A 27,592-nucleotide genomic window follows, 5' to 3' on the forward strand; every position below is an offset into this window, starting at 1 on the left:
ATACTTTGTATGCGATAATTCTGTGACATCACACTGATAGCAGAAATGTTCTCCCATTCTTGTTTGATCCTTCAGTTTCTTTCCCCTTTTCCTTCTCCCAAAATTGCAAAAAGTATTATCAGAAGGAAAAAAAAAAAGTAAATTATGTGGCTGGTCAGAAAAGTGTGACAGGAACTGTAGATCTTCTTGCCTCCCTGGAATGTCCCCCAACCAGCATGTGATCTATTTCAACTCATTTTAAATTCTGTCTAAAAATGGCAAGGGAGAAATATCTTTCTCTCTTATTTCAATCCTGCCAGCAAGAGCGCAGCAGGCCATTGGGCTTTTCAGAGGTCTCTAAGAAGGAAGACAAGGCTAAATGGGAAAGTAGCTCTTTTTACTTTCTTCTGCTTGTGTTTCTCTGGATCTGGTCCAGCACTTTCCAATTACTTGTTGAAAGGCTAAAACTGTGCAAGTGACTGAAAATAATCCAATATGTGATATCATAATCAGCTGAAGTATTTTTTGGGGGGGTTAGGTACTCTCAGAAAGAGTGAACAACACAAAATGAATGTAAAGTCTAACTAATAAAGTGTGTGTATGTATATATAGTCTATGAATTTGTACATGTAAAATCATAAATCAATATTTTATTTAATTATACTGAACTGAAGGCTAATGCTTCATTTTGGAAGAAAAGGCTTTCTGATTATAATGAATTATAGGTAGTCCTCAACTTATAACAGAACTGACCATTATCATCATTTTTCACACTTAGAACTGTTGAGGCATCCCATGGTCACATGATAAAAATTAAGATGCTTGGCAACTGACTTATATTTATAGTTATAGTGTCCAAAGGTGATATGATCACCTTTTGCAACCTTCTAATAAGCCAGGTCAATGAGGTTAGGTTAGTAACAACCGTGTTAATAACTTAACAGCTGCAGTGATTCACTTAATAACTATAGCAAGAAACTTCATAAAATGGGGCAAAACTCACTTAACAAATGTCTCACTTAGCAACAGAAATTTTTGGCTCAATTGCGGTTGTAAGTCAAGGACTACTGTGGTGCATAATATGTCAAAAAATAAACTTTGTAGAGTTGATAAATTATTCAAGTGACACAAAGTTTACTTTCAAAAATATTTTGATAGTACCAAAGGATTTCTTATTTACCTGTTTTAAAATATGTATTAATTAAAGATGTCCTTGAAGGTCACCAAAGTGAATGAAAATCACTGGCTATTAGATCATGTTGTTTAACCTGGTAGTTAACCTGACTGTAAAAAAAATGTGTAAATAATCAGAAATGTAAAACTTGTGTTTCAGAAATTTTCCAAAAGCAAGTTACATTGTAAAAATGAAGTGATGGTTATATTTGAAAAATACTTTAAAATGTGCGTGCAAAGAAATGAGCTTTAACTTCATAAATCACAAATAATATTCAAAATATGGGTAACTAAAATGATAACTCATATAAAACTTAAGTATGCTATAAGAATAGTGTTATAATTTATGTAAGATTCATATATAAAAACTAGTATATTTTATGTGTAAATAGGCTTCAGAGACTACTTTTAAAATACAAACTTAATCTAAATGGTGCATCAGAAGAGCTTATTCAGGTATTTGTGTACATAGATTTAATAATAATGTATTATAATAATAAGGAATTCTTTTGGCATCTAAGATTTCTTTGATGGAACTGTATGAAGAACAGCAGCAAACAAAGGGGAAGGAAAATGTTACGTTGAATTAGAAGGGATACAATAAGGCTGGTACATGTGTATATATACTATTACTAGAGATGTACAAAATTTGAAAACAGAATATTCCAAGGACATTCCAGAAAATTCTATGCTGACCCTTTCCCAAACTATACTGCTCTGGGGCCCTTGCTCTTGGTTTACAAAAATATATCCTCTAAATCAGAGCCTCAATAATTGAGGCAATTCAGTAGGTTCTGGATGTAAATCAACATTGAAGTACTTTCAGTTTAGAGGATTTACTTCTGGAAATGCTCCTGGAACGACAAAGAGGAAGTGAATCAGCATGGATTAGAGGGAAAAGCGGCATTCCCAAATTTTCTGCAATGCTTAGTTCCTGAATCAACAAATACTGTGTGTCCTTAATTCATATATAGCATCCTTAGCCTAAGAAGCAATTTGCAGAGAAAGTGTAAATTTAAAAAGCCATAGAAATTAGTGACATGAAATAAAAATAAGGAATTGAAATACAACTAGTTTTTAATTTACAACTACTGTTCAATACAGTAGAAATATCCAGATCAGCTGTCTGTTACACCTCCTGCAGAGAAACTATGAGCTCTAAATCTGTTGAGAGAGGGAAAAGGATGTGCACACGCGCACACACACACACCAGAATAAGTACAAATAGTAATAGACAACAGTAACATATTAATAACACAAATAGTAATCGCATTAATAACACAATGGCACAATGAAATATGTGGCTGTATATTAGGGGTGAAATTCACTTACCTTCGCTACTGGTTTGCAAATGTGAGTACGCGTGCTTCCTCCATGCATGCACAGAGCCTTCTGCCCATGCGCAGAGGGTAAAAAATGGGAAGTGATGACGTCTGGGTGGGTAGGCGGAACCTCACACTGCCGGTGCTACCGGTTCGCCTGAGCCGGATAGCACCGGCTGAAGTTCACCACTGGTGTATGTGTATGTGAGATAAATTTATGGTTGGCAATTACTTGTTTTCTCCTTTAATTATGGATTTTGTATTAGTAATATAATTAACATATCAAAGTGCGCTTGAATCTCTGCCTTCTCATCTTCCAGTCTAAAAATGACATTCTTCATATCTCTCTTCGCCTCTCCTGTCCACTCCACCATCTATTTCTCTTACTTACCAAGTTGCAATCTTCCATATTTCATAGTTATCACTAGAGGAACTTATAAATATTTATCTCCTTATGTTTTTGATTATTTTTCTTAGAAAGATTGAGACTTTCACATTTTTAATAGGATTGAGAAGAAGTATAGTACATCACCAATCTTAGATGTTCTATACTACATACATTCTCATCTTTTGAAATTTTATGTTATTTTTATAATTTTAAAACTTTTTAATCTTAAATTATCCTGATTTTAATGCTAATTTTATTGATCATATTGTATATCCCCAGAGCTCTTCTCTGAGTGAGATAGGCGATTTAAACATATGAAATCTAAACAAACAAACAAACAGATAAATAAAATCTTTCTAGTGTTCTCCACTCCATTTCCACATTCTTAAATAATTTTGGAGAGTGCTAGTCATTTTGTCCTGTATGACACAGGTGCAACCAAAGTCCAGTTTTACAAAAACCCACTATTCTTTGCAAATTAGTAGATTCTAGAGATTATAGTACCTGGCAAATCAGTATGTGGCTGCTCAAATTCCACTAGCAGTATAGACTACACGGACATGTTTGATTTGTGTAACAAAATAACTATATTCTCAACAGTGCTCCTATTCAAAGCACATTTTTCCTAAAGTAAGGACCATTGATTTTTATAATGTTAATTTTTCAAATAGGATCATTTAGAACTGCAGCCTTATTTTAATGTAAGGTTTATGATTCAATTATAATTGACTAAGTCTTATTTTTAGACCAATGAATAATGGAAAATCTATTTTTTATGCTCTGCAATAGAGTAATAGTGAACAAGTTTATCACCTGTTTCATTCTATTAGTTTGAGCTATAGTCCAACAGGCAAATGTTCAGGAAACACATACGTCTCTGGTTGGGATGAATTGCTGTAATTTCTGCATTACAAAAGAAGGAAAGAGGAAAATTAATTAAATACTGATATGCTTTCACTGTCAAAGTTCTATTTTTAATCTGCCTGTTCCAGAGTTAACTTGATATGAAAGACATGTTCCAATTTTATCTCAGTGGATTTTGTAAAAGAAAAATCTTTGGGCTTTTCAACATTTTAACAAAAGATCAGAAGCACTGGTCCTAATTAGCAAACATATGAAGGCTTCCCTATAAAGGTCAGAAATTAGTGTTTTCTAAATGAAAATTCATATTGTAAGGAAGTTGACTTGTGGAACTGAAAAACAAATCAATACCTTATATATGATTAATTACTCTAAGTGTTGAATATTACAAAAATTAAACTTTGGATCACAACATGGCAAAAATGAATGTTAAGCTTCATTTTACTTCTATTTTTAGGAATAATATGTGTTTAAATATTTTGGCATTATCATAGTAAAAAATGATCAGGTTGAAGTTGATATTATAATATTAATGATATTAGAGATTAATTTACTGTTGATTTATCAATATATGGTTTACAAAAATGTGATCCAATGTTAGTTATTTTTTTAATCCTGATTGTTCTTATCTTGAATATGTATCTATTTTCTGACTTCTATTTTCCCTTTGGATACAAGTGGTTTCATATTGTGTCTTTTTTCTGTTAGTCATTCTGAACTGATATTTGCAAACTAACTGGGTTTTGATGTTGCTGCATCATTTGAAATATGCAAATTAATCCCTATTGCTACTCTTTTTATTCTATTGAGAAATTGTAAAATCCATCTAAATATAGTTTTAGAAAATTCCATAATGCGTTAGCTAAGAATGCAGCCTTTTTTCTTTTTCCACCGTCATTTTTTTAAAAACAAAAGACTTGGACAGTATTCAGATTTCTCACTTTTGCTAATCTTTCAAATATTAATATTCCTAGTTCTTTTTCAAAGTAGCCTCACCCAGAACAAAAACTAAAAAAAGTTATTTCTCTGAACCAGTGCTATGTAATTGCCATTCTTTTTACTTTTTACTTTATTGCTATACTTTATAAAAGTAAACATCTATGGAGATTCTTAGTCACTCAGGTCATGATTGTCCCAAAGGTGCTTTTCAAAAGGCAACTGGACTTCCTTTGTTTTTTTTGAAGATGTTTCACTTGTCATTCAAGAAGCTAAGTATAAACATACAGTATATACACCGTATAAAAGTATATGTACGTTTGCCCAGAGACATTCTGAGGGTGAGATGGGTTGTATCTAAATTTGATAAATAAATGAATGAATAAAAAAGACAATAACCATAATCCAAAATAAAGGTTTTTAAAAAAGGGGAGGAAACTCCACATAACTATAATAAATCCCAATACTCCCTCACTCCCCAAAAAAAGGATTGATATGTAAAAGTTTTTAACCGCAAATTAAACCTAGTCCGCATAGAATAATATTGACCAATCTTTCAATTATAATGATAAAAGTCTATTTCAAAGAGTGGGAGTAAACACATTTCCTCCATCCAAAATATTATGATGGAACTAATTATTTCTTTCCAACCACAAAGTATTATCTTATTTGTTACAGAATTTCAAAGCTCTTCATTCCTTATATATAGTTTAACATCACATTGACATTGATAAATTGTATTACAGATAGTCCTCGACTTACAACCATAATTGAGCCCAAAATGTCTGTTGCTAAGTGAGACATTTGTTAAGTGTTAAGTGAATTTTGTTCCATTTTACTACCTTGTTTGCCATGCTTGTTAAATGAATCACTACAGCTCTTAAATTAGTAACACAGTTGTTAAGTGAATCTGACTTCTCCATTGACTTGGCTTGTCAGAAGGTTGCAAGAGGTGATCACATGACCCCAGGACACTGCAACTGTCATAAATATGAGTCAGTTGCCAAGCATTCAAACTTTGGTCATGTGACCATGGAGATGCTGCAACAGTCATAAGGGTGAAAAACAATCACAAGTCATTTTTTTCTGTGTCGTCGTAACATTGAAGGGTCACTAAGTGTTGTAAATCAAGGACTACCTGTACTTTCCCTGAAATCATATTAACACTATTGTGAATATTAGAGCAAAACAAGACAACCATAATTCATGTTGGAATCATAATGCATCAACTATATTAAATTTAATGGATCTCTCACGGTTATTATTTTATTATTGAATCAACAGATTCCCCCAAAACATGTATTTTGTAAGTAGAGAGACAGTTCCATGTGACACAGACAAAGGAAACATGTTGGTGTATAGTTTCATGTTCTTAAGCTTTGTAATTTTGTAATTAAACTGATTGTATTATGTTTGCTAAAGAAATAAATTAAAGAAGTTCTAGGTTTTTTTTGATAGTATGGCAAGAACGTCTCAGGCCATATGGGCTGTCATGAAGCTGAAATCGCTGTAAAATTACAATGTGTTTTACTTAAATTATGCTGTAACTTAGTCATGAATAGTGAAAGTATTGCAAGATTTGCATTTTATAAACAGCCTAAGAGAGGGCCAAAAATATTTCAAATATGAAATGAATATATGTGTTGTGATTTACATATGATTGTTCCCAACGCCCTTCCAAGCTGATCTCATGGACTGACCCATATGATCCTGTAGTTTGATGACTATGATGCCTGATAGGACTTTCCACGTTACGGGGAAACAGGTTTTGGCTGATAGTTAGGCAGTGCTGTTTCCTTGTGGGGTCTTTCATGGTCAGCACTGTCCTTCCTTGAATTAGCCATTTGGGTGGGAATCTGCTTCCAGCAGCTGGCTCATCTGGGCTGCTAGGCACTGCTATTATTTTTCTTAATCAGTAGGAGCGGATGATGTCCGAGCCAGGTATCCAGTTTCTCCCAGAAGGCTGCAGAGTGGGTCAGGAGTGGGATGATCCAGTTGGTCTGGCCAGTCACTGAGTCGAATTGCTTTGGCCATGCCTCCTCAGGCCTCCATTGCTTCCAGTTTATTCGACTCAGTGGTTCTGACCAGACGTCTTTCTGAGTCTCTCACTCCTGACTGATTAGAGATCAATTTCTTTAATTTGGGCTGAGCGAGCTGGCCACTTCAGTTTTGGCTGAAAACGCTGCTGCCGCATCTCCACCGCCGCCTCAGCACTCATCAGCTTGGCGGGAGATCGTTATTGCCTTTCAGCTCTTCCTTCTGCGCTGTGCGAGTGGGCCACTTCAGTTTCGGCTGAAAACGCTGCCGCCGCCACCTCAGAGCTCATCAGCTGAGAGGCGGGAGAAGAATTTTTTTGCTAGTCTCGCCTTCGGCGATCTGCAAGCAGACCACTTCCGTCTCGCCGCACCAGCCACCACCATATTGCATTCTCTTTCTCTTATATTTTCTTCCAGTATTGTTCGATTTCTGCTGTTGGTTATTGTGCTATTTCTGTGCTGTTGCACTACAGTTGGGAGTACATCTAGAATGGTTTTTTGGAGAACACAGCATTTATCCTTTTGGCCTCTGCTTCTCTAGTGTATCTTCTTAGCCTGATAGCCAGTGCTATGAGCCTTCGTATAGGAGTTTGTAGGGCTTCAGATGGAGTCAGGCCCTTGTATTTTTTTCAGTAGCAGAGTCTTATACTTAATCTTCACAGCCTTTGATAATTCCACGAGCTGACTAACCTCTCTCTGAGTAGCCTTGATTTTAGGCTCTAACTTTATTTTCTGGGGGAGAGGAGTTATGAGTACATACCTTTTTTATGAGTTATGAGTACATAGCTTTTTTCCTTGATTGTGTCATCAAGTAGTAGGAAGGGATAATTATTGATGAGTTTGAAGAGTTTTGGCAACTTGTCTGTTGTAATCTGGATACAGAGACCTGGAAGACAAAACAACTCCTGTTATCTCATATCAGGTCAGCACACTTGAGCCCTCTAAACAAGAACTTTCCCACCACTGAAACATCGTCTTCTCCCACAAAATGGTTCAGGTGTTTCTTTAACCCATTTGGGTGGGGGCAGTGCCTTCTGCCCTATTCCATGCAGCAAGATTTAGTAAGGTTTGCTCAGGTGGCTGATACCATTTGGTGAGCTGATGTTGGACAGCAAATGTTCCAGTTGGAGAGCTCAAATGAATTAGCATGGACTCTTTATGTACACATAAGAGGGCGAGGTCTGACCCTTCCCTCTCCAAATGTCTTCACTCTTATCTAATCTTTCCTAGAGGAATCTGCCAGTCTGGGAAGATTCTTGTGAAGGTGTTGAACAATAAAGTAGCTAGTTTAAATTCTATGTGTGTGGGTCTGATCATTTAGGCTTGACAGCTCAATTGGTGATAAATACCTACTGACCTATGGTGTCTCTGGGTCACATTCTTCCATTTCTTTGTGCTTTCTAGTGTTTTTTCCCCTCTCTTTCTGTGCTTCTTCTGAGGAACTTCATCTCTTTTGACCAGGAATATTTTATCTTTTCTAGTGTGTTGCTCTTTTATATTTTCCTCCAACAAAGTTAAAAATTTGGACTTCCAGCAGATGTTTAAGTTGTCTTCAAGCAAGAGGTGAATCATCAGACATATTTTGAAGATCAGCACAAAAGTTTCTTAACAGAAAATGTTATTCAGGGTCTCTCCTGCACCTGCTCCCTCCCAAACTCCCAGATTGTGATATGTGTTTCTTATCTGTTTACTGTTCTGTTGATTTCCCAGAATCTGCTTCTGCTCTTTGGAATATTCACTTGAGTGAATAGCAATAAGATAATGAATGTTTCTGTTTGTATTCATTAGAGAGGCAAACTGCTGGTGCTACTGCATTCCTTTTAATGTGTATTGGCCATTGTGTGCCTGCTTACTCTCTTATACCTTCCTCTCCAATCTGTCTGTTCTTTATTGGGGTGGCAGAATGGGTCTGGCACAAGAGAGATTGCTTAAAGAAATCCCTTGTTTAGGCATCTTTTGACTCTATGGGGGGAAAAAAGAAAAAGCACAGAACAACATGTACTAACTCCTTCAGTGAGAAGGTATGCCAAAAACATGAAATATAAATAAATAAAATAAAGAGAGGGGGGGAGGGAGAGGGGGAGAGGGAGGGAGAGAGATGCTACAAAGGTCATAAATGAGCACTCTGTTCTCAAAAGTTATTTTTTCAGCATCACCAAAACTTTGAATGGTCACTGCATGAGGCAATCAATAAGTGAGGTCTTCCTGTACATTAAATATATCTCTGCTGTGTTTCTTTACTAATATTAGTGACTTGCTTCATCATGCTTCCACTGCATTGAAAACTGAAATTATTAACTAGTTAGATTTGTTCTTCTTTATTTAGGAAGTTTAATTTTGTCACTCTCTAGAAATGACCCTGTATTATTCTTCATTCACTATGTGTATATGCATAAACTATGTGATTGCGAATGCAATAGAAGTATCCTGAGATGGACTTAAAAAGTTATTTGTGGAACATGAATAACCCCCCCTTGCTTATCTATATTTTTTCAAACCAGCAAACTAACAAATTACATTAGCTAAGATATGATGCACCACACTTGTATGATTCTTGAATGTTAGTATCTTGCAACTGAGGGGGAGCAGTTTGCATAGTGTATAGTACTGGTGTACTAAGCCTTTACCTTATTATAAATGTGTGTATGTATGTGTATGAATTTTTATGGGTTTGAGGTTTGTGATTCTGCCTATAATTCAATTTCCATATACTACTAAAAAAAACCATTGATCTCAGGGTATGGAAGCACTGCATATATTTTGACTGCTAAATTACATGATTTTCTGTTATTTAGAGGGTTCTTTGTATTCCCATTTTGCCTGAGATCTTTCAGTGGATACATAGTTAACATATCAATAGCCATAGCAGGTCAGCTCTTGAGAATATTTTTATTTTATTTGGAATGAATGACTGGGCTGAACTAAACCAACAAAGAGTTTTGCGTAAACGCTTCAGAAGCAAAGTTGATGGAAGTTTCAAAATGGTGATGAGCTTTATCCTGAGATTTTAGCACCATAAAGAAGCTATCGTGGTAATCTACAGTTTATATGCCATTTTTTTTCTGCTTGAAGGGACCTAAATTACATTTGCAGCAAATGCAAGCTGTTACATCTATTGGAAGAAAAGGTGATATGTCTCGAAGAAGGTGTGTGTGTGTGTGTGTGTGTGTGTGTGTGTGTCAGGGAATAAAAAGGTTTTGCCGCTGTTAAGAAGGGATATTAGAAAGGGGAAATTTGTATAGGAGGAAAATGCAAGTTCACAGAAGAACATGGCAAACAGTATTGGCGGTAAAAGAGTTCTGCAGCCAAAACTAGGCTCTTCCAGCAAAGAGGTATTGTGAAGAAACACTGTGTTGATCAATACTCTTAGTAAGGCTTGTGTGCATATTGATATAACCTTGGAGAGAGGTTATAATGTAACTTTGCTCATTTGTAGAGAGTTCAGGAACATTAGTAATTCAGAATCAGCAAAATGTTCTGGCTCTGGACACTGAAGCTCACTTTCGCACAAAAACCTTGGCTTCTAAAAAAGCATTGCATAAAATTGCCAAAATGTGGGAGATTTTGATTTTTAAAACGGTTGTTAATGATTTGGGGTATCTACATTGAAACATACTATAGAACAGTGATGGCTAACCTTTTTGCCATCGCGTGCCAGGAGAGGGGGGGCGGGGGAGGGTTGTGCGCGCACACACACACCCCCCGCGCTCCTGGCACATGATGGCCTGGTAGGCCCGTTTTTCTTTCTTACACAGAGAGGTTCTGGAACCAGGTATCTGGGAAGGGAGAAAACAGCCTTTCCCAGTCCCTTGGAGGCCCTACGGAGGCTGAAAGGGCCCATTTCCCAACTCTCGGTGGGACAGAAAGTGACATTTTTTGCTGTCCCCAGCCTCCAGAACCTCTCTAGGAGTCTCTAGGAGCCTCTCTAGGAGTCTCTGGAGGCTGGGAACAGGAAAAAACATCACTTCCTGTCCCACCGGGAGTCGGGAAATGGGTCCTTTCAGCCTCTGTAGGGCCTCCAAGGGAGTGGGAAAGGCTGTTTTCGCCCTTCCCAGATACACAGAGAGGATCTGGAGCCAGGTAAGAAAGAAAAATGGGCCTTTCCCCCACCCCCAGGCCCTCCAGAGGCAGGAAACAGCCTGTTTCCCTACTTCTGGTGGGCCCAGAAGGCTCGAAAATCAGCTGGCCGGCGTACGCATGAACCCCAGAGCTGAGCTGGCGTGCCCACTAATATGGCTCCGCGTGCCACCTGTGCCATAGGTTCGCCATCACAGCTATAGAATGTCCAGTAAAAACGAGGAAATATGTTACAGCGGCTTGCTGTACCATCAACTGTGATATTTTACTGGTCTAAATCTGGAGATTGGGAGTAGGGGGCACTGTTTGCAGTGATTCTCTTTCATTCTCCCTGGCGGATACCAGTCAGATATCAGTATTAATGGCAGGCAAATGATTCGGTTTGTGTGCTGGCTCAGTGCCTGGAGGCTATAAGGGCCTGGAGGGGAGAAATTGGCTGCAAGTCAACCCTAGCAAGAAAGAATGGTCAAAGTGTCTCGTTTCTCGCCCCCCCCCCTGCCCCCAAAATCAGGAGAGTTGAAATTTTTGACTGGATGGGATAATATTCCCCCTCACAGATCTGGTGTACAATGTGGTTTCTCTTTGACTCACATGGAAGAATAGGTGACAACCATGGCTAGGGGGACCTTTGTACAAAACCACCTTGTATGCTAATAGGGTCCATTCCTGGACCGGGAAGCACTGCTTACAGTTGGCCATGCCTTAGTCACCTCCTATTTGTTTTACTTTACATGAGGCTTCTCATGAAGACTATACCGAAGCTGCAACTGGTTCAGAATGCAGCTGCTCAAGCAGTTATGGGGATATCTTAATATGCCCATGTAAGCCGTGTACTTTGTGAGCTGTACCAGTTGCCCATTTGCTTCCAGGTGTGATTCCAGGTGCTGACTGTTACCTTTAAAGCCTTACATGGTATATACGGCAGTGGTGAAATCCAAATTTTTTACTACCGGTTCTGTGGGCGTGGTTTGGTGGGCGTGGTGTGGCTTGGTGGGCATGGCAGGGGAAATATACTACAAAATCCCCATTCCCTACCCACTCCTGGGGGAAGGATATTGCAAAATCTCCATTCCCACCCTACTCTGGGGCCAGCCAGAGGTGGTATTTGCCGGTTCTCCGAACTGCTCAAAATTTCTGCTACCGGTTCTCCAGAACCTGTCAGAACCTGCTGGAATTCACCCCTGGTATACGGTGTGGTTATTTGAGAACTGTCTATCTCCCATATTATCTGCCCCAGTTGATTTGATCTTACAGGATTGATGCACTCCAGATCCCTTTGATTAAATAATATACAGTGTCAGGAGCACAAAACTATGCCTTTTTTGTGGCAGCATCTGGCTTCTGCAATGAGGTTCCCCTTGAGGTCTAGATGACCTCTATCTTTCTGTTGTTTAGAAGGACTTTAGGGAATTAGGCTATTGATGAAGGAGAGTGAAGGCCTTTACTTTGTCCTTATTCAGTTTTGTCTCCCCATATTTTGTTTTAATTTAATTTAATTTAATTTAATTTAATTTAATTTAATTTAATTTAATTTAATTTAATTTAATTTAATTTAATTTAATTTTAATGGTTATTGTTGTATTTTCCTTGTTTAAATTGTGGGGCTCACAAAATTATTGAGAGTCAGACACTATAGAAATTTGTTATATAAATGAAATGATTCAAAAATAATTGTTAGTGTTGCAGTGCATCCTGAAATACATTTTTTAAAGATTTCCACAGCCTTGCTAAAAATATACTTTTTTTTCTATGTACTTCTTTAAAGGGATCACATTCTTGACCAGCAACCACATTTAGGAAATATACATTTTATTGGACTAAATATATCCGATCTTCTTTACCAAGAAAACAACAAAAATCTCAGTAAAATTAAGTATCTTAAAGGGGCGGGGGGTGGGAGAAGGTCTAATTGAAGATATAGAGAAGATTTAAGTAAATAAGACTCAACCTTCATATTATGTTTATAGGTTTGCCTGCAGTTAAAAATGGCTGCCAGATTATGAAACCTTGACAATTATATTTCAAATTATATAAAACGCTGCATTTATAAATGAAAGTAGTAAAAAAGCAAGTCTATAGATAATTTTTACCTAGTTACTTGTTTATAGGCTTGTAGTCTGGATTGTACCCAGAAAATGTACTTTTTATGATGTTTCTCACTTGAAAAAAAGAACCCAGTTCTAATGGCAGGTACTGTCAGTCTATATGTTGCAGGTAAGTATGAACTAAATCAGTTTCTTACCAGGAGTCTACAATACATTATAAGAGGCTTTGAGTGAAAACATGAGCATTTAATTTCAGTTGCCCCTTAAATGGTTATGAAAATGCCTACAGCAGAAAATTCTAAATTCTGGGCAATAACGTTAAAAGAATTTCCTCAAAGGTGACATTTTTCCCTCTTGTAATTTGAGTGTGTGTGTGAGTGAGAGAGGGAGGGGGGAGAGAGAGGGAGGGAGGGAGGGGAGGGAGGGAGTGGGTGAGAGGGAGGAGGTCATGATGCAGTGATGGATCAGTACATACACATCTTCCTTCATAGATATTCTAGACTGCAGAGGTATGAGAGTTTTTGTTCGTTTTCATATGCTTTATATGCACAATTAAAAGAAATATTTAATATTTAAGATAAAATTCATAGTGCATTATAATGTAAGAGAGAACTTTAATAAAACTATAAACTGTTGGGATATGACACCATAGAAATGATCAAGGATATATAATATAAATATACTTCAAACCAATTTTTGAAATGTGAAAAAAGACAGAAACATGCAAGGTGCACTTGTGAAAATGCCATAAAATTCTGGATACACATCCATACAATGATCCAAAGAATTTAAAAACCAATTTTGAGGAAAAAACAGATTTTTTTTGTTATTGGGACTTTTAGATAGCCAGTTAGAAAAGACACATGGAAGACTAATTTTGTATAAGGTAGCAGCTGGGAAACTATTATACAGTAAGTGTAGTGATGGAGGAACACAATTGTAAAGATGTCAGAATGGGCAGATGTGACAAAACTCATTGTCTGATCAGAAACAAAACTATTACTTTTTAAAAAGTACTTTTATGGGCTTTTTGCTGGAAATATAAAAAAAGTGAAGATACATGGATTTAATGACTCAAAAAGGATTAAAAAGGGGACTAAAGGGATTTCTGTAAAACTAAAGAGGGAAGAGGAATATACACATTTCGTTATTCCTGCTGAAAACAAGATCAGAAGCTGCACATATTCTTCCCCTTCCCTTCTTTCCTCTTCCTCTTCCTCTTCCCCTTCCCTTCCCTTTCTCGTTTTACACTTTCTCTCTTCCTTTCCCTTTTCTTCCCTTTCTTATTTTTTCTTTAGTTTGTCTTTTACTTACGATTTTTTAAAAATAAAAATTTTGTGTGTGTGTGTGTGTTTTTCTTCCTCAATCTCTGTCCTCTGCCAGAGGCCTGGGAGTCTTAGCTGTTCCAAGCACTGCCCTTTTTTGGACAGAGAACATTGATGTTGTTCCTGGGATCTACTTGGAACTACTCTCCCAGCTTAGGTTCCACAGCCCCAAGAGCTCTTATCACCATTGGGACCACTTTTGTCTTGGGATATTTATTTGTTTGTTTGTTTCATTTTTATCCTACCTTTATTACTTTATAAGTATTTAAAGATGCAAATATACCTAATACTTCTTCTTCCTCCTATTTTTCCCACAACAACAACTCTGTTACGTGGGATGGGCTGAGAGAGAATAATGGCCCAAAGTCGCCCAGCTAGCTTTCGTGCCTAAGGTGGACTGGAACTCACATTCTCCTGGTTTCTAGGCCAACACCTTAACCACTACACCAAACTGGGTATGACATATATGTTGCATGATTAGAATACAGTGTAGTCCTAGAGTTGAATGCTTTCATTTTGTCTTGTGCTAGAGACTTCATTATATTTCCACCAACAAAGATATTTTTAGTAATGAGTTATTTTATCTTTAGATAGCTCATAGAATCTAATTTAGTGGTATTATGGCATCTAGAGCCTGATTTTGCAAGTGGCTATTAATAACAGTTTAAGACTTTCAGCACCTCTTACAATAAAAGAGCTAAATGCTAATTATATGTCTTTTATACAAGCCCCTTTGTTACAGTTACAGAACAGCAACTCTTGTCAAAGTTCTGTCAAATTTTCCCAGAATTAGGAAAAGCGTTTTTTTGCCTATAGAAGATCACAGATACTTATTTATTTAGCATACGGCATACAGTATATGCTGTATGGCATACATAAATCTATACATGCTAGACACAATGCAGTCCTGGAAGCCTAGATTGCTAGTTCATTCTGTTAGGCGCTTGCACATCTATTCTTGGTGCACTGGTGGGGGGGGGAGAGACTAGCTTTACACCAATTAACTAGCAGCACTTGGGTTACTGGCTCTTCGGGCTCCTCCACCAGTCTCACCTTGCCTCCTGTCCAGCCAGGTTCAGTGCTGGTGTCCACTTTCTACACACACAATTGCAGCAGGGTTTTACCCCCCAAAGTGGTACCCATTTATCTACTCACAATATTGCATGCTTTCATGTTTCATGTATATATTTTATGAAATAATACGATTTAAAATATGAAATTAATTTGGAAGAATGTACTAAAAATTTGGAATTTATCATCATACCTAGGTATCTAGCAAGCAATATAGCATATATGGTTATTCTCTTAACATGGAAAATAATAATGTGAATTTATAGTTTTGGATTGAAGTGTTCACTTTTTGCTTATAAACTGTTAATTTGATCAATACTGCTTCATAAGGTTGTTGTTTGGGGAACTAATGGCTTTTTAGCTGTTGATCCAAAGGTTCCTAATAACTTAGCAAAATACATTTTAAATACAAGTTTAATGGTATTTTTTTAAAAAATAAACAGCAAAAGGGCAATTAGAACTTAGATTCTGGAAAGTTTCAAACAGTCTAAAGGCCCAGATGGATTTGAAGTAAGAGGAGTTTGAATGCAGTCAAGTACCAAGATGTAGCACCACCTCCGAAGGGGCCGCAAAAGTCCAGCTCTCCCGTCCCCTTTCTCCCCGATAGCTTGGGGTCTTTCACACAGTCACTGATCTAGTCTCAGGATCTCTTGTTCTGATCATTCACCCAATAGAATCACCTCTATTCATCTGTCTCAGTTCAGCCTTCTGGTGTATCTGGCACCCCCTCTGGTCACTGGCTTGGTATCTTGCACAACTGTCTCTCTCTGGTTTAGTTTCACTCTCTCCCTCTCTCTGGATCAGTGTTGCCCCCCTTTTTCTCTTTCTGGATTGACTACGCTCTTGCTGTCTCTGTGTGTGTCAGCATTGTTCCCTTTCTCTCTCTTTGGATTGGCTTTGCTCCTGCTCTCTGCCTCCTCCACTCTGTATTTATGATGGTTGCATGTCCTGGGGTCATGTGATCACCTTTTGCAACCTTCTGACAAGCAAAGTCAGAAGCCAGATTCATTTAACAACCATGTTACTAACTTAACAACTGCAGTGATTCACTTAACAACAGCAATTCTGTGGAAAGAAAGGTTGTAAAACGGGACAAAATTCACTTAACAACTGTCTTGCTTAGCAATATAAATTTTGGGCTCAATTGTTGTCATAAATTGAAAAATATCCTAAATGTACAAACTATATAATGGATAAAAATATCTGGATGCTTTCTGCTGCTTGAAGATTTTAGTGTGAATTTCTCTCGGTTGTATATCTTATGTTTCATTTTAATACAGAGTGTTCAGTTATATAAGTTGCTTTCATGTGTAATTTGGAATATAGAAACTAAGCCTAAATAATGATTTCTGCGAATGTTGGCAGCATCTTTTTGTAATGGAATCTGGATAAAATACTTATTTCAGCTTATGTAAACTCTGAATAGAGCACCTCCTATTTTAGCTCTGATAGATTTCTGCAATTGGCTAGAATTACTAAGAAATTTTCAGTTATATTAGCCACCACATAATTTACTTGATTTTCAGGAATTAATTTGGAACATTTTGAAATGTAATCTTATCCTTCATGCAGTTAGTACATTTGTTCACCTTTTTTGTCTTCTGCAGACTCTAAATAGTCTGTTAGTTATTATGCCTGGAAACTATGGGTATCTTTTCAGATGGAACATCCAATAAAGTTTAACAAAGCAGCATAATCAATTAGCATACTGCAATGGATTAACATTTAGTCTTTGCAAAGAGTTAAATTCAGACTGTATAACATTGTAATTTGTTTCACTTATTTGAAAATAATTAAGTGTCATTGGCTTATTAATAATTCAATGACAAATTAATACAAGGACAAATTAATACAATGCATAAATGTCATTTCCACTAAGTACTATTTTATAACATTTTCCCAGAATATATTTTACCATTAAAGTCTGTTTTGCAGGTTGCTTTAAAAAAAGAAAACAGATACATCACTGTCATACTTATAGTCTTATAATTAATGGCTGAGGAAGCTGTGTGACTGGGTTCAGAATTAAACAATGTAGGGTAGGCTTTTTGGGGTTGGGTTGAAGGGTTAAACTTGGAGCATTTAACTATTGATAACTAATTATTTTACTTACTACTCACTACTACTCACTACTCACTACTACTTTTTGACATGACATGGGGGGGGGGTGTTAAATAATCTTATCTGCAAATTTATTGAAACCTTAAAATAAAAGTATATTGTAGTATTTGAACCCTGGGCACTTTGCTAACATTTTGCCATGAAACTTATTTCTTTTGATTTCTTATATTGCTCTTAATTATTTTCTTTTTAGTGAGTGACAGTTGCTTCAGGAACCTTGCAGAAGACCGCAGTGGGATAAACCTTAAAGACCTCATCCAGGATCCTTCCTTGTGAGTATTTATTTTCAAGGGTGAATAACAGATTTATAATTGATGAACACATATATTAAGCCTATTAAGCTTTCCAAACTAAAACACTCTTCTCAAAGTGCTTTAACCGTAACTTTTTATGAAAAACTTGTGCTACTGCTTTGATGAAGTTCCTTAATTGTGGGTGCTTTTGTATGCATAGACAGCACTTTCAATGGAACAGCTTAACAGCCTGAAGTAGTATTGTATGCCCATACTTATTCAGACAGCTGAGTGAGCGTTCTGAAGTATATGGCTACTTTTAATGCTTTAATGAGGCAATTTACTGATGTTAACACATTTCTTAAAGCAACTTTTAAAAAATATTTTCATGATTCATATTTATACAAAAGAACATACATACATGGGTACATGCATACATGTAAAAATAACTCATCAGCTCCTGTTTAAATTGCAGTAGAACTTTCAGAATAAAAAGCACCACCAGACATTTCCAGAGTTAACTTTAAGTAAGGCAATCTTTCATTCTGGCTTTAGCTTCACACAATTATGAAATTGGGAGCTAAGGTTGATATCTGAACCAGTATGTTTCATGTCCAATAATGATGAATTGAAATTTTACAAGGCATCATAGAGCTGAAACAGTATGGAACACTTTAGCTGACATTTGAGTCTAAATCGTCAAAAATTATTTGCAATGCTAAAATTCTAGGAGACAAAAGCTTGACTATTACTATATGATAGTAAGCAGTAAATAGATCGCAGAAAGAACTTGAGTGGGAGGTGCCAAGAAGAGCAGTTAGTAGAATGCATACCACCTGGCTAGTCAGACACAGTTTTCAGTGAAATCTTGGCAAACATTTCTTATTCTAATTTATTATGAGATTCCATACATAATTCGTAAAATCTGTAAAAACATACTTTCCACTAGAAGTTATTTTCAGACATTAAAGTAATACATTTTCTTGTATCATTTATTTCTCCTCATCTTCCTTTTCTTTCTTGGATGTTGTACAGAAGCATTTCCTTATTTACATTTCTTTTGTAATATGTATATTCTTAATTAATCCTGAGTTAGGTTATAATGTAACCAGGTTGGTCAGAAATCTGGCTTTGCTTAAATGTACTGGGAATTGAATTGCCATAAGTCTGTTTTTCTTCCTATAATATTAAGACCTTGTTTATAGTAAAAAAAATATTATATAAGGTCAGAACATATAGCTGATAATTGGTTTTTGGCTGATGGAAGATGGCAATTCATGGCTGTAGGGAGCAGAAGTGAGAAGGAACAAGACTTTCAATCTGAAAGATCTCTGCTGAAAGAATATTTGAAAACAGCTAGTAGCTACAGAGAAGTGGGGGTTCTTCAACAAGGTATTCAACAAAGAAGGAAAGCCAAGAACTAATGTTTATACGGAGAATTGACCAGCCTTCTTTCTGATCCTAACTAAAAATACTTTAATATAACGTAATGAGGCTCACATAGTAGAATATCATATCCCAAGTATCTTTGTCAAAGAACATAATTATTTTGAAAGTGTATCAGAAACAAATAGGAACCCAACATAGTTGGCTTATTGGAACTGTGACTGTTTTGTTGCCTGTTAATGAAAGGCTAACTAGTATATTTTGGACCATTTACACAAGAGATGAAGTTCCATGATTACTAACCTGATGGTTTATCACAGCTGCAATTACAGTTTCCTGAAAGATCATACTCACAGTATTTCTAAGGGGTTTGCTAACTTTGCTTTATTTACATTTTAAAGGGTGCATTATTTCTTTCCCATTAATTGGTTAATAAGTTCTCAGATGTGCTTTTGTGACCACAAAATTGGTATAGAAGGATATAAAAATATCACAGAACATTTTAATGTCCTTTGTCTTTAATTTTTCTTCTGAACAGATGGAGAAAGAAAAGGAAAAGGGGTGAGGGGAAGAATGGGAAAATTATGTTCTTTAATGAAAGGCAATCCAGGTCAAACATTCTATTAGGATTGAGAAAATGTAGACATTTGTCTACATCTGTGTCAGGACATAGATATCTTAGTATTTTTATCAATCGACATATGAGCGCCAAGTCAGCAAGAAGAAAAATTGGGATTTACTGATTGAGATTTTCTCTGAGAAATTCTATGATATGTTGCTTCAACTGAAGTGTCTCTCCAGTTATCTTTTTAATATTTTCTTGTAATTCTTAAACTCTGGCTGGAGGATTTATCTAGGATTTGACCAGGAGGAAGAGGCTGGTTTGATAAATAATCCAGATATGGGAAGGGAGAAGTGGTGGGAGACATACTGAGCAACATTTATAAATGTAACATTAACTTCTTGCTCCTTTATCTATCCTAGTCCCTAGATCCTATTGCTTGTGGCAGCTGCATTCTAGTTGGTGGCCTAAAAAATATTAGCATCTAGACATTGACTTTCTCAAGAAAATAGATAGACAGTCTGTAGAGTAATAATTATCCTCATGGTCTGAGCTTTGGACTGGAAGAGGAAAGCATGGCCTAAATTTTAAAGTGACAGTCAGAAGTAAATATGGTAGGAGAACGAAGACTGGTCATTTTAATAGAAAAAAAGCATTGAACTATTACAGTGATTGCTTGCTACTCTTTCAAACAACTTATAGTGCCAGGTCCTAAGGTTTGAAGGTTATATTAAATGTCAGTAAATAATAAACACTGTTCGTGTTGATCTTGTTTCAGGATGAGAAAGCCTGTTCTGCTGGATAGAGGTATGCATGGAACTGAAAGTATGGTGTTTTTTATGAATGAAATAAACTGCTCTGTAATTTTAGTTGCTCCATTCCATTCCAGCTGATTTTCAGTATCCAATTTCTGCTCTGAGTTTTGTCATTATGGAATCAGAAGCAAATCTAGAATATCGTGGCTAGATGTAACAAACAGTAGAATGCTGAGGTTGCTGAGATCTGGTTTAACACAGATGGCAGCAGGGAGAGAAGGCAGAAAGTCTGATCTTTTGCTGCCATCCAGTGGTTGCTGGGAGGGAAGCATTAAGTTCTTTCAACACCCACCCCAATATTTAAAGATGTACTTTACAGGCTACCCAAAATAGGATTAAACTGTAGTTTCCATCTGAAAAGAAGGAATCTCATTTTGGGAAAAGCACACATATACACAAATTTCAACCTGGCTGCTATCTATTCTAAATATAAATTATATTTATCATCAGAGAACTCTGTAGTGTACATAACAAAAGTTTATTTATTTATTAATTTATTTATTGGTTCGATTTATATGCCACCCTTTTCCGGAGACTCAGGGCGGCTTACAACGCGTTAAGCAATAGCCTTCATACTTTTGTATATACCTGCTTAGTAGGGCTTTAGGGCCCCCCCTAAGCAGTGTTCTTTTTTATACAAAGTCAGCTTATTGCCCCCACAAACTGGGTCCTCATTTTACCTACCTCGAAAGGATGGAAGGCTGAGTCAACCTTGAGCCTGGTGAGATTTGAACTTGCAGTAATTGCAGGCAGCTGGTGTTACTTAACAGTGCTTTAGTCTGCTGCGCCACCAAGGCTCTTTTTAAGTTAGAGTCATGTACTCACTTTCTTTAACACTTGAAGTGCAGCAGAAGAACTGCAGTAAATCATCAAATCAAAAACTTCAAACATGTTTCTGTATCACTAACAACATCACAGAATATCAGATTAGAAGAGAGATCATTTAATCCAACTCTTTGCCTAGTACAGGAGTCTACTAATAGCATTCTTATCCGGCCTTGTTTAAACACCTATGTTTTACAACAGTGCATAAGAGAATTAAGTTCTGTTAATAACATTCACTTGTACTTTTAGCAGGTCTATCACAATAGAGGGGTTTTTTTACATTTTTAAATAGATGCCAAAGTTACCAAATCCATAGAAAAGGGTGCAAGAGGCTCTGCAAGGGTGAACAGTGTAATAGTTAAATATTCCAAGAGCTAACCAACCAAAATTACTGTCTACTTTTCTAATACACTTGAAGTTAAACATTCCGGAACTGAAGACCAACAACATCACAGGGCATGTATGTTTGTGTGGCAGTGAGGTTGTGAGAATGGGGCAGCCACGGGAGGGATGATGAATAAATTGCATTGCAACTTGGATTTTATAATGGGTATATAAATTCACAATACAGATCTCACTCACTAGTGATACTTGGACTTCAAGAAACAATTAGGTGTTCCATGTGATATCAGCCACTGTGGATTTCTTCAATGACATAATCCAGGAATTAATTGCAGTATGACTTGCTTCAGTGAGCAAGTGACTGCCTCAGAGTTCAAGCCAGTAAATTAATGTCACCCCCTCACCATTGACCATATCTGGACAGCTGTCTTCAGATTTTTCAAAAGGAGCATGTTTTATTCCTGCACCCTATAAGGTCTTTCTAGTTACTTCTCAACTTCAACAAAGTTTGATGCCCTGGAAGCTGTTTAGTCTTAAGTCTGTTGGAGCTATTTTTACAGTTCTAATATATTTCAAGAATGCTGCCTTACTTTTAGAGACAAGTTGGATGCTAGAGTTTTAATTTTATTAAAATTATCTAATTTCTGCTGAAAGTTAATTTTTTCCCTAAGTGGATCTGGCCTCACTCTTTCTCAGAGACCATTTTAAGTCAACTTAACTAATTAGGATTTGAAGTTGCTGGGTATCTTCTTGAATATATATGGAATTGATTTTTAAAGTAAATGTAAACCTAATAACTAATTCTACAACTCTTTATTAAAGTTTTTAAAGTCAGAATATGCCTTTGCTCTGTCTTTCTTCTATTATAGTTTATTTATTTTTTTCCAGGCCCTCACTACGGTTAGGTTGGACACACTAGCCTCGACAATCTTGTTGGGATGTTATAAAAATAACCTTTTATATCAGCATACATGTTTCTGCGCTGCTCTCTTTATAGGACATACTGTATATCCATTTGATTTTAAAGAAATACCCTGGTAGAGAGTTCAAAGTTTTTCTGTTGCTTCTTTTGTATGGCAAGGATTCTGATAGGTTACTCAATCTTATGCATCTCTTTGTTTACTTGTGATTGAACAACTGTGTTAATTTTGTTGATTGCTGCTATTATCTTTCTTATTTTTTATGTTATTTTACTGTATTTTATACTTAGCTTTTATTTATTTTTTACTATATTTATAGATTTTAAATATGTTTGTCTCTGTATATGACTCTGCAGTTTGTCATCTATCTCCTGTTAAATATACATATTTAATGTAAATTGTATCTTCTGGCTATTAGGCTGTAATTAATATTGATCTTACTTTTAAAACCTGGACATGGACAGATTGCTTCCTGTAATCTAAAGAAGCAATGAACTACTTGTCAGTCTTCTTCCAGGAAAGCTCAGGAAAGTCCAGCAAGGGGAAGCTCATGTTAAAGAAAATAAATTGTTCTATCAAGTTAGCACTCAGGTGTGACCAATAGCATGTGACTACATTACCTGTGCTAGAGAAATCTTTCTTGCTTGGGATGCTGATTGGTAGGCAGAAGACATACTGTGGGATAACCATTGCCGGATCTGACTACCTGTTAGTACTGATTACTTAAAACTGGATTGAGTCTATCCCCTGACCATCATCTAGCTCAAAACAGAGTGTTCCACATTACTTTCACATTACAAACCTTTATTCTCCTAGGCAGTAGAACAAGCATTCTTCCTCTGATTTGAATTTAGTGGTTATAAGGTTCAAGGTTGACTCAGCTTTCCATCCTCCTGAGGTGGGTAAAATGAAGACCCAAATTGTTGTGGGTAATATGCTGACTCTGTAAACCGCTTGGAGAGGGTGTTGTCGCCTGCCGGCAGCCAGCAAAACAGACAGCAGAGTCAGACAGTGAGGAGGGTGGAAAGGAACTTGGGCCAGTCCTGGGGGCTGGGGAAAGCTCGGACTAGGGCTCTGCGTCAGAGGCAGAGAGGGAGTTAGATAGCAGCGAGTCAGAGGAACAGCTGGAGCCCATTCCTAGTGTCCGCATGCGCAGAGCTGCCAGAAGACAAGAACAACTCAGAAAGCAGGGTTGACTCAGGAGTAAAGCCACACCTTGGAGATAATTGGCCCCTCCCATAGGAAATAAAAGAGGAGTGAACAGGGAGTGGGCTTTTGCAGGAAACAATTCGTTCATTCCGTGACTCTGAGAGACTCTGTGCTGGGTTTTGCCTTGTACTGCAGTTCGAAACAAGTTACGTGGCAGCTTGTCAAATGAGATAAGGTGCGTTGAGAAATATTCCTTTGCAAAATTGTTTGGACAAACCTTGCTGACTGTGAATGAATGTAATTCACTGTTGTGTAAATTAAAGAGGTTTTGCCGGGACCAATTCCTGCCTCCTGCTTGTTAAGGGAGCCTAGGTCAGAACAGAGGGCTGTAAAGCACTGTAAAGTGGTATATAAGTCTAAGTGTTATTGCTATAAACCAGCCAAGGAAATTTCCTATCAGAATAGTAACCCTGATGCTTCTGTTGTAAGGAGAGGAGGGAGTCCACTGTATGGCTCATTTCTCTCCTTTTGGCTGCCTGATCATCCTTTTGGCCTATCTAATCATCTGCCACCCATATTTTGAAAAGGGAAGACTTCAGTCTTTTTCTACTGCGGAGTCCCCTGACAGCTAGCCCAGACTTACCTGGTGAAGGATAGAACTCTGAGTCATTTGTAAAGTGCCACACCTATGAAACTGTAGGCCGCATAGCAAGCAAGTTCCCCAATTGCTCCAAAATCTCATCTTCAGAAAACTTTAAAAAGTCCTCTCCCAAAAGTTTGCAAGAGGAGCCCACTCAAATGTGCAACAACAAGCAAGTGCATTTTATTATCCTTGTTATTCTCTGAAAAACTTGAGAAACAGAAATACAATTCTCCACTCTTTTATACTTACAGTATTGATCAGCTACAATTCATAACCTAGATGTCCACTAAGAACAAAAAATTATTTCTATCCCATCTTAAAAGTGTAACATCATCATTTGTCTCTGTCTGGCTTTCTATTCCTATTCTTCTTAACTGGAACAGCTCTCTGAATCCCCTTTCCTGAAAAGGAAAATGAAAGCAACTACCTTACCTTCTCATTGGATATGTGATTGGACCATCAAACTTGAAGCCAGTAGTTTGGATTTCAGATAAGAGACAATACAGGTAGTCTTCAACCTACAGCCCTTCATTTAGTGATAGTTCAAAGTTACAATGACACAGAAAAAAGTTACTTATGACCGCTTTTCAAACAGCATCCGCATGGTCACATGATCAAAATTCAATTGCTTGACAACTGGTTCATATTTATGTCCCAGGGGCATATGATCATCTTTTGTGACCTTCTCACAAGCAAAGTCAATGGGGAAGCCAGATTCACTTAACAACAGTGTTACTAACTTAACAACTACAATGATTCATTTAACAACTATGACAAGAAAGATTGTAAAATGGCACAAAACTCACTTAAGAAATGTTTTGCTTATCAACATAAATTTTGGGCTCAGTTGTGATCATAAGTCAAGGACTGCCTGTAGTCTATGTCTCTTTGAGAGTTAGCCATGTTGGAGGAGTTTCTGGACAACAGTCTGAAAGAAGAGTTTATGTACCTTTCTCAATCCTCATGTTTGCACCAATTTTCATCCCCCCAAAAGATCATTCTTTGAGGACCATACATAACTAGTGTATAAACCATATGCTGTAATAATTAAGGTTAATTACACATCATTTCTTATTGAAAGTACTGGTTTGTCTTTGAAAGACAAGCATTTTCACTGGGTTGGACTTGAGCACTCTCAATTTGGTCAAAATGAATGAAGGCCGCAAATATTTAACAGCCATTGATTTCAGGAACAGCAAATTTTAATAAACAGTATTGGGGGTTTTTTTTTGATTAATTATGTCAAGGTCTTCTCTAGATTCATAAATCAAATATTTTCTAATATTTTGAAAAAAATAGGTAGTGCTGCACTTGGGTGATATACTATTTATTTTTTCTCGGAAGATCCATCTTTGCATGAGACTAACAGCAGAAATGTTTTGGAACTACTTTTCATATACAATCACTTTGATTAGTGGCCAGATATGTGTTTGATCTTCCCCAGTTGGACTATTAGAGTACAAGATTTTTCAGTAGAAATACAAATGCATCCTGCAAAAGTACAATTCATACTCTCAGGGCAGGCACCTAGAAATATGAAAGATAACCAGCATTTTCTAGACTTCGTCAATTTCTATGGAGAATTCTTCCCTAATTTGGTAGGTCAAATTCAGATAGTCTACCTACAGCCAAGAAGCATTTCAAAGCTTGAAAATGCTTTTTTTTTCCCAGTCAGCACCCAGTTATCTGAATCTCTCTTATGCCATTGTGGGCAAATGGATGCCTTGGCTTTCTCCTTAAGAGCATTCTTCTCCAAGCATCAAAAGAGAGAAGGAATGATTTCCTGCCTTATGCCTTATACATTTTATTTCAGATGGTTGCTTCCAGCTGAAAGAAATTATATTTTCAATAAGGGGTTATTTACTATAAAAGCAGCTTTCCAGCAGTGACAATTTTTTTGGAGGGAGCAGTCCACCCAGTGTGGTACACAGACCTCACAAGTATTTAGAGTACTTACAGAAAGCAGAAATCCTCACATCAGATCAGATGGTATAAATTTTTATCCTTATTCAGTTTTTATACCAGATATATTCCTGGCTTACAAAACAGACTACCAGATGCATAATGCTAAATCTGAATATGATCTTCCATTTCCATGCCTCTATAGTATAATCCTGAAACTAAGCAACAAGACAAATATAATAATCTTGCTGCAGTTAACATATTCCTCCACAGGCATGTCTCCCTTATAGGCAGTCTGTGGGTATCATCCCTGCATCTTGCTGCTCAGAATTTCAGCATCCACTGTTCCTTGTGCCTTGGATTTTTTATAAGAGAGACAGGCTGTTTAGGTCCTCTTAATTGAACATTTAGATTTGGCCAAGAAGAGTAGATTCAGTGTAGCTTTCAATAATTTTTTGTCTTCTGCTCACTCATTTGTAAAGCTCAACTCAAAGTTTATTGGTCTCTACATAGGTACACAGCAAATTAATATTCCATGGTCTTTTATCTGTAATTGCCTATGCCAGTGAAGAATTTTCTGGAATTTCATCATAGGAGGAGACATTGGAAAGGCAATTCTGAATCAGAGATGTTATAGGAGAAAGATACAGATGTCCATGTTGCATCGCTTACACACTAGGGTGGTTTACTACAACTGCCCCTGTGACCTGCCTCCATTATCTGTGTCTGCCTGCCACTCTATAAGCAATGAGTCTCAGAACAAAGGTTATGGCAACTGGCACCAAGAGTCCAACCTGGCAGAAAAGAGATTGCTTTCTTCTTGCCATGTAACCATGGTGACACTTGCCTTTCAACAAGATGAGAGGGGTAACTTTCCAGTTCTGATTCACCACAGGCCAACTTGCCCTTTGACTTTGGAAATACTAACATCAAGAAGAGGGTGAAGTGAATCTCTAACTGTTGCCAGCAAATATTTCTCCGGACTGTTTTTACATGTAGGAAGGGAAATTGATTCTGATGGGGGAAGTGGTGTAGAGCAGTATTGTCAAAAGCAAATAGAAATGGGGGCCATTAACCCATATATCAGGATCACTGAGGGCGACGTTTTGACTTTGAAAACCACACAATTTGTTACTAATAAATGAACATGACATTCAGGAACTAAATATAACTGAAACAAAAAAAGAAATATTACGAATGTGATGCTTTATTATCAATATTTGTGTGTTTATATATACACACACACACACACACACATACTGTGTTTTCCCAAAAATACGACATACCCCGAAAACAAGCCCTAGCCCGATTTTCATGCCTGTGCCTTGTATAAGCCCTACCCAAAAATAAGCCCTAGTTAAGCCGCCCCCACTGTCTGGTTGTACAAGGTGGGGCGAGGCACATGCATAAAAATCAAGCTAGGGTGAGGGTAGAGCTGCCCCACGTACCCCATACCCACTTCCTTAGGACCACCGCAGCCA

At 37.0% G+C, this 27,592-nt stretch overlaps 1 protein-coding gene across 11 annotated transcripts in view; it reads left to right on the plus strand.

Annotated features, from left to right (window-relative positions):
- The window catches only part of GPHN (gephyrin), a 242,592-nt gene that overhangs the window by 10,834 nt on the left and 204,166 nt on the right, over positions 1 to 27,592 (plus strand). For all 11 annotated transcript variants that reach the window (XM_070937712.1, XM_070937721.1, XM_070937660.1 and 8 more), the window contains exon 2: positions 17,528 to 17,606. In XM_070937712.1, coding sequence (XP_070793813.1) covers positions 17,528 to 17,606 — 79 coding nt within the window. The remainder of the gene's footprint in view (positions 1 to 17,527; positions 17,607 to 27,592) is intronic.

This window comes from Pituophis catenifer, unplaced genomic scaffold (genome assembly GCF_029215685.1).
Source record: "Pituophis catenifer annectens isolate HBS135680 unplaced genomic scaffold, rPitCat1.0.hap2 SCAF_1, whole genome shotgun sequence".
Classification (NCBI taxonomy): domain Eukaryota; kingdom Metazoa; phylum Chordata; class Lepidosauria; order Squamata; family Colubridae; genus Pituophis; species Pituophis catenifer.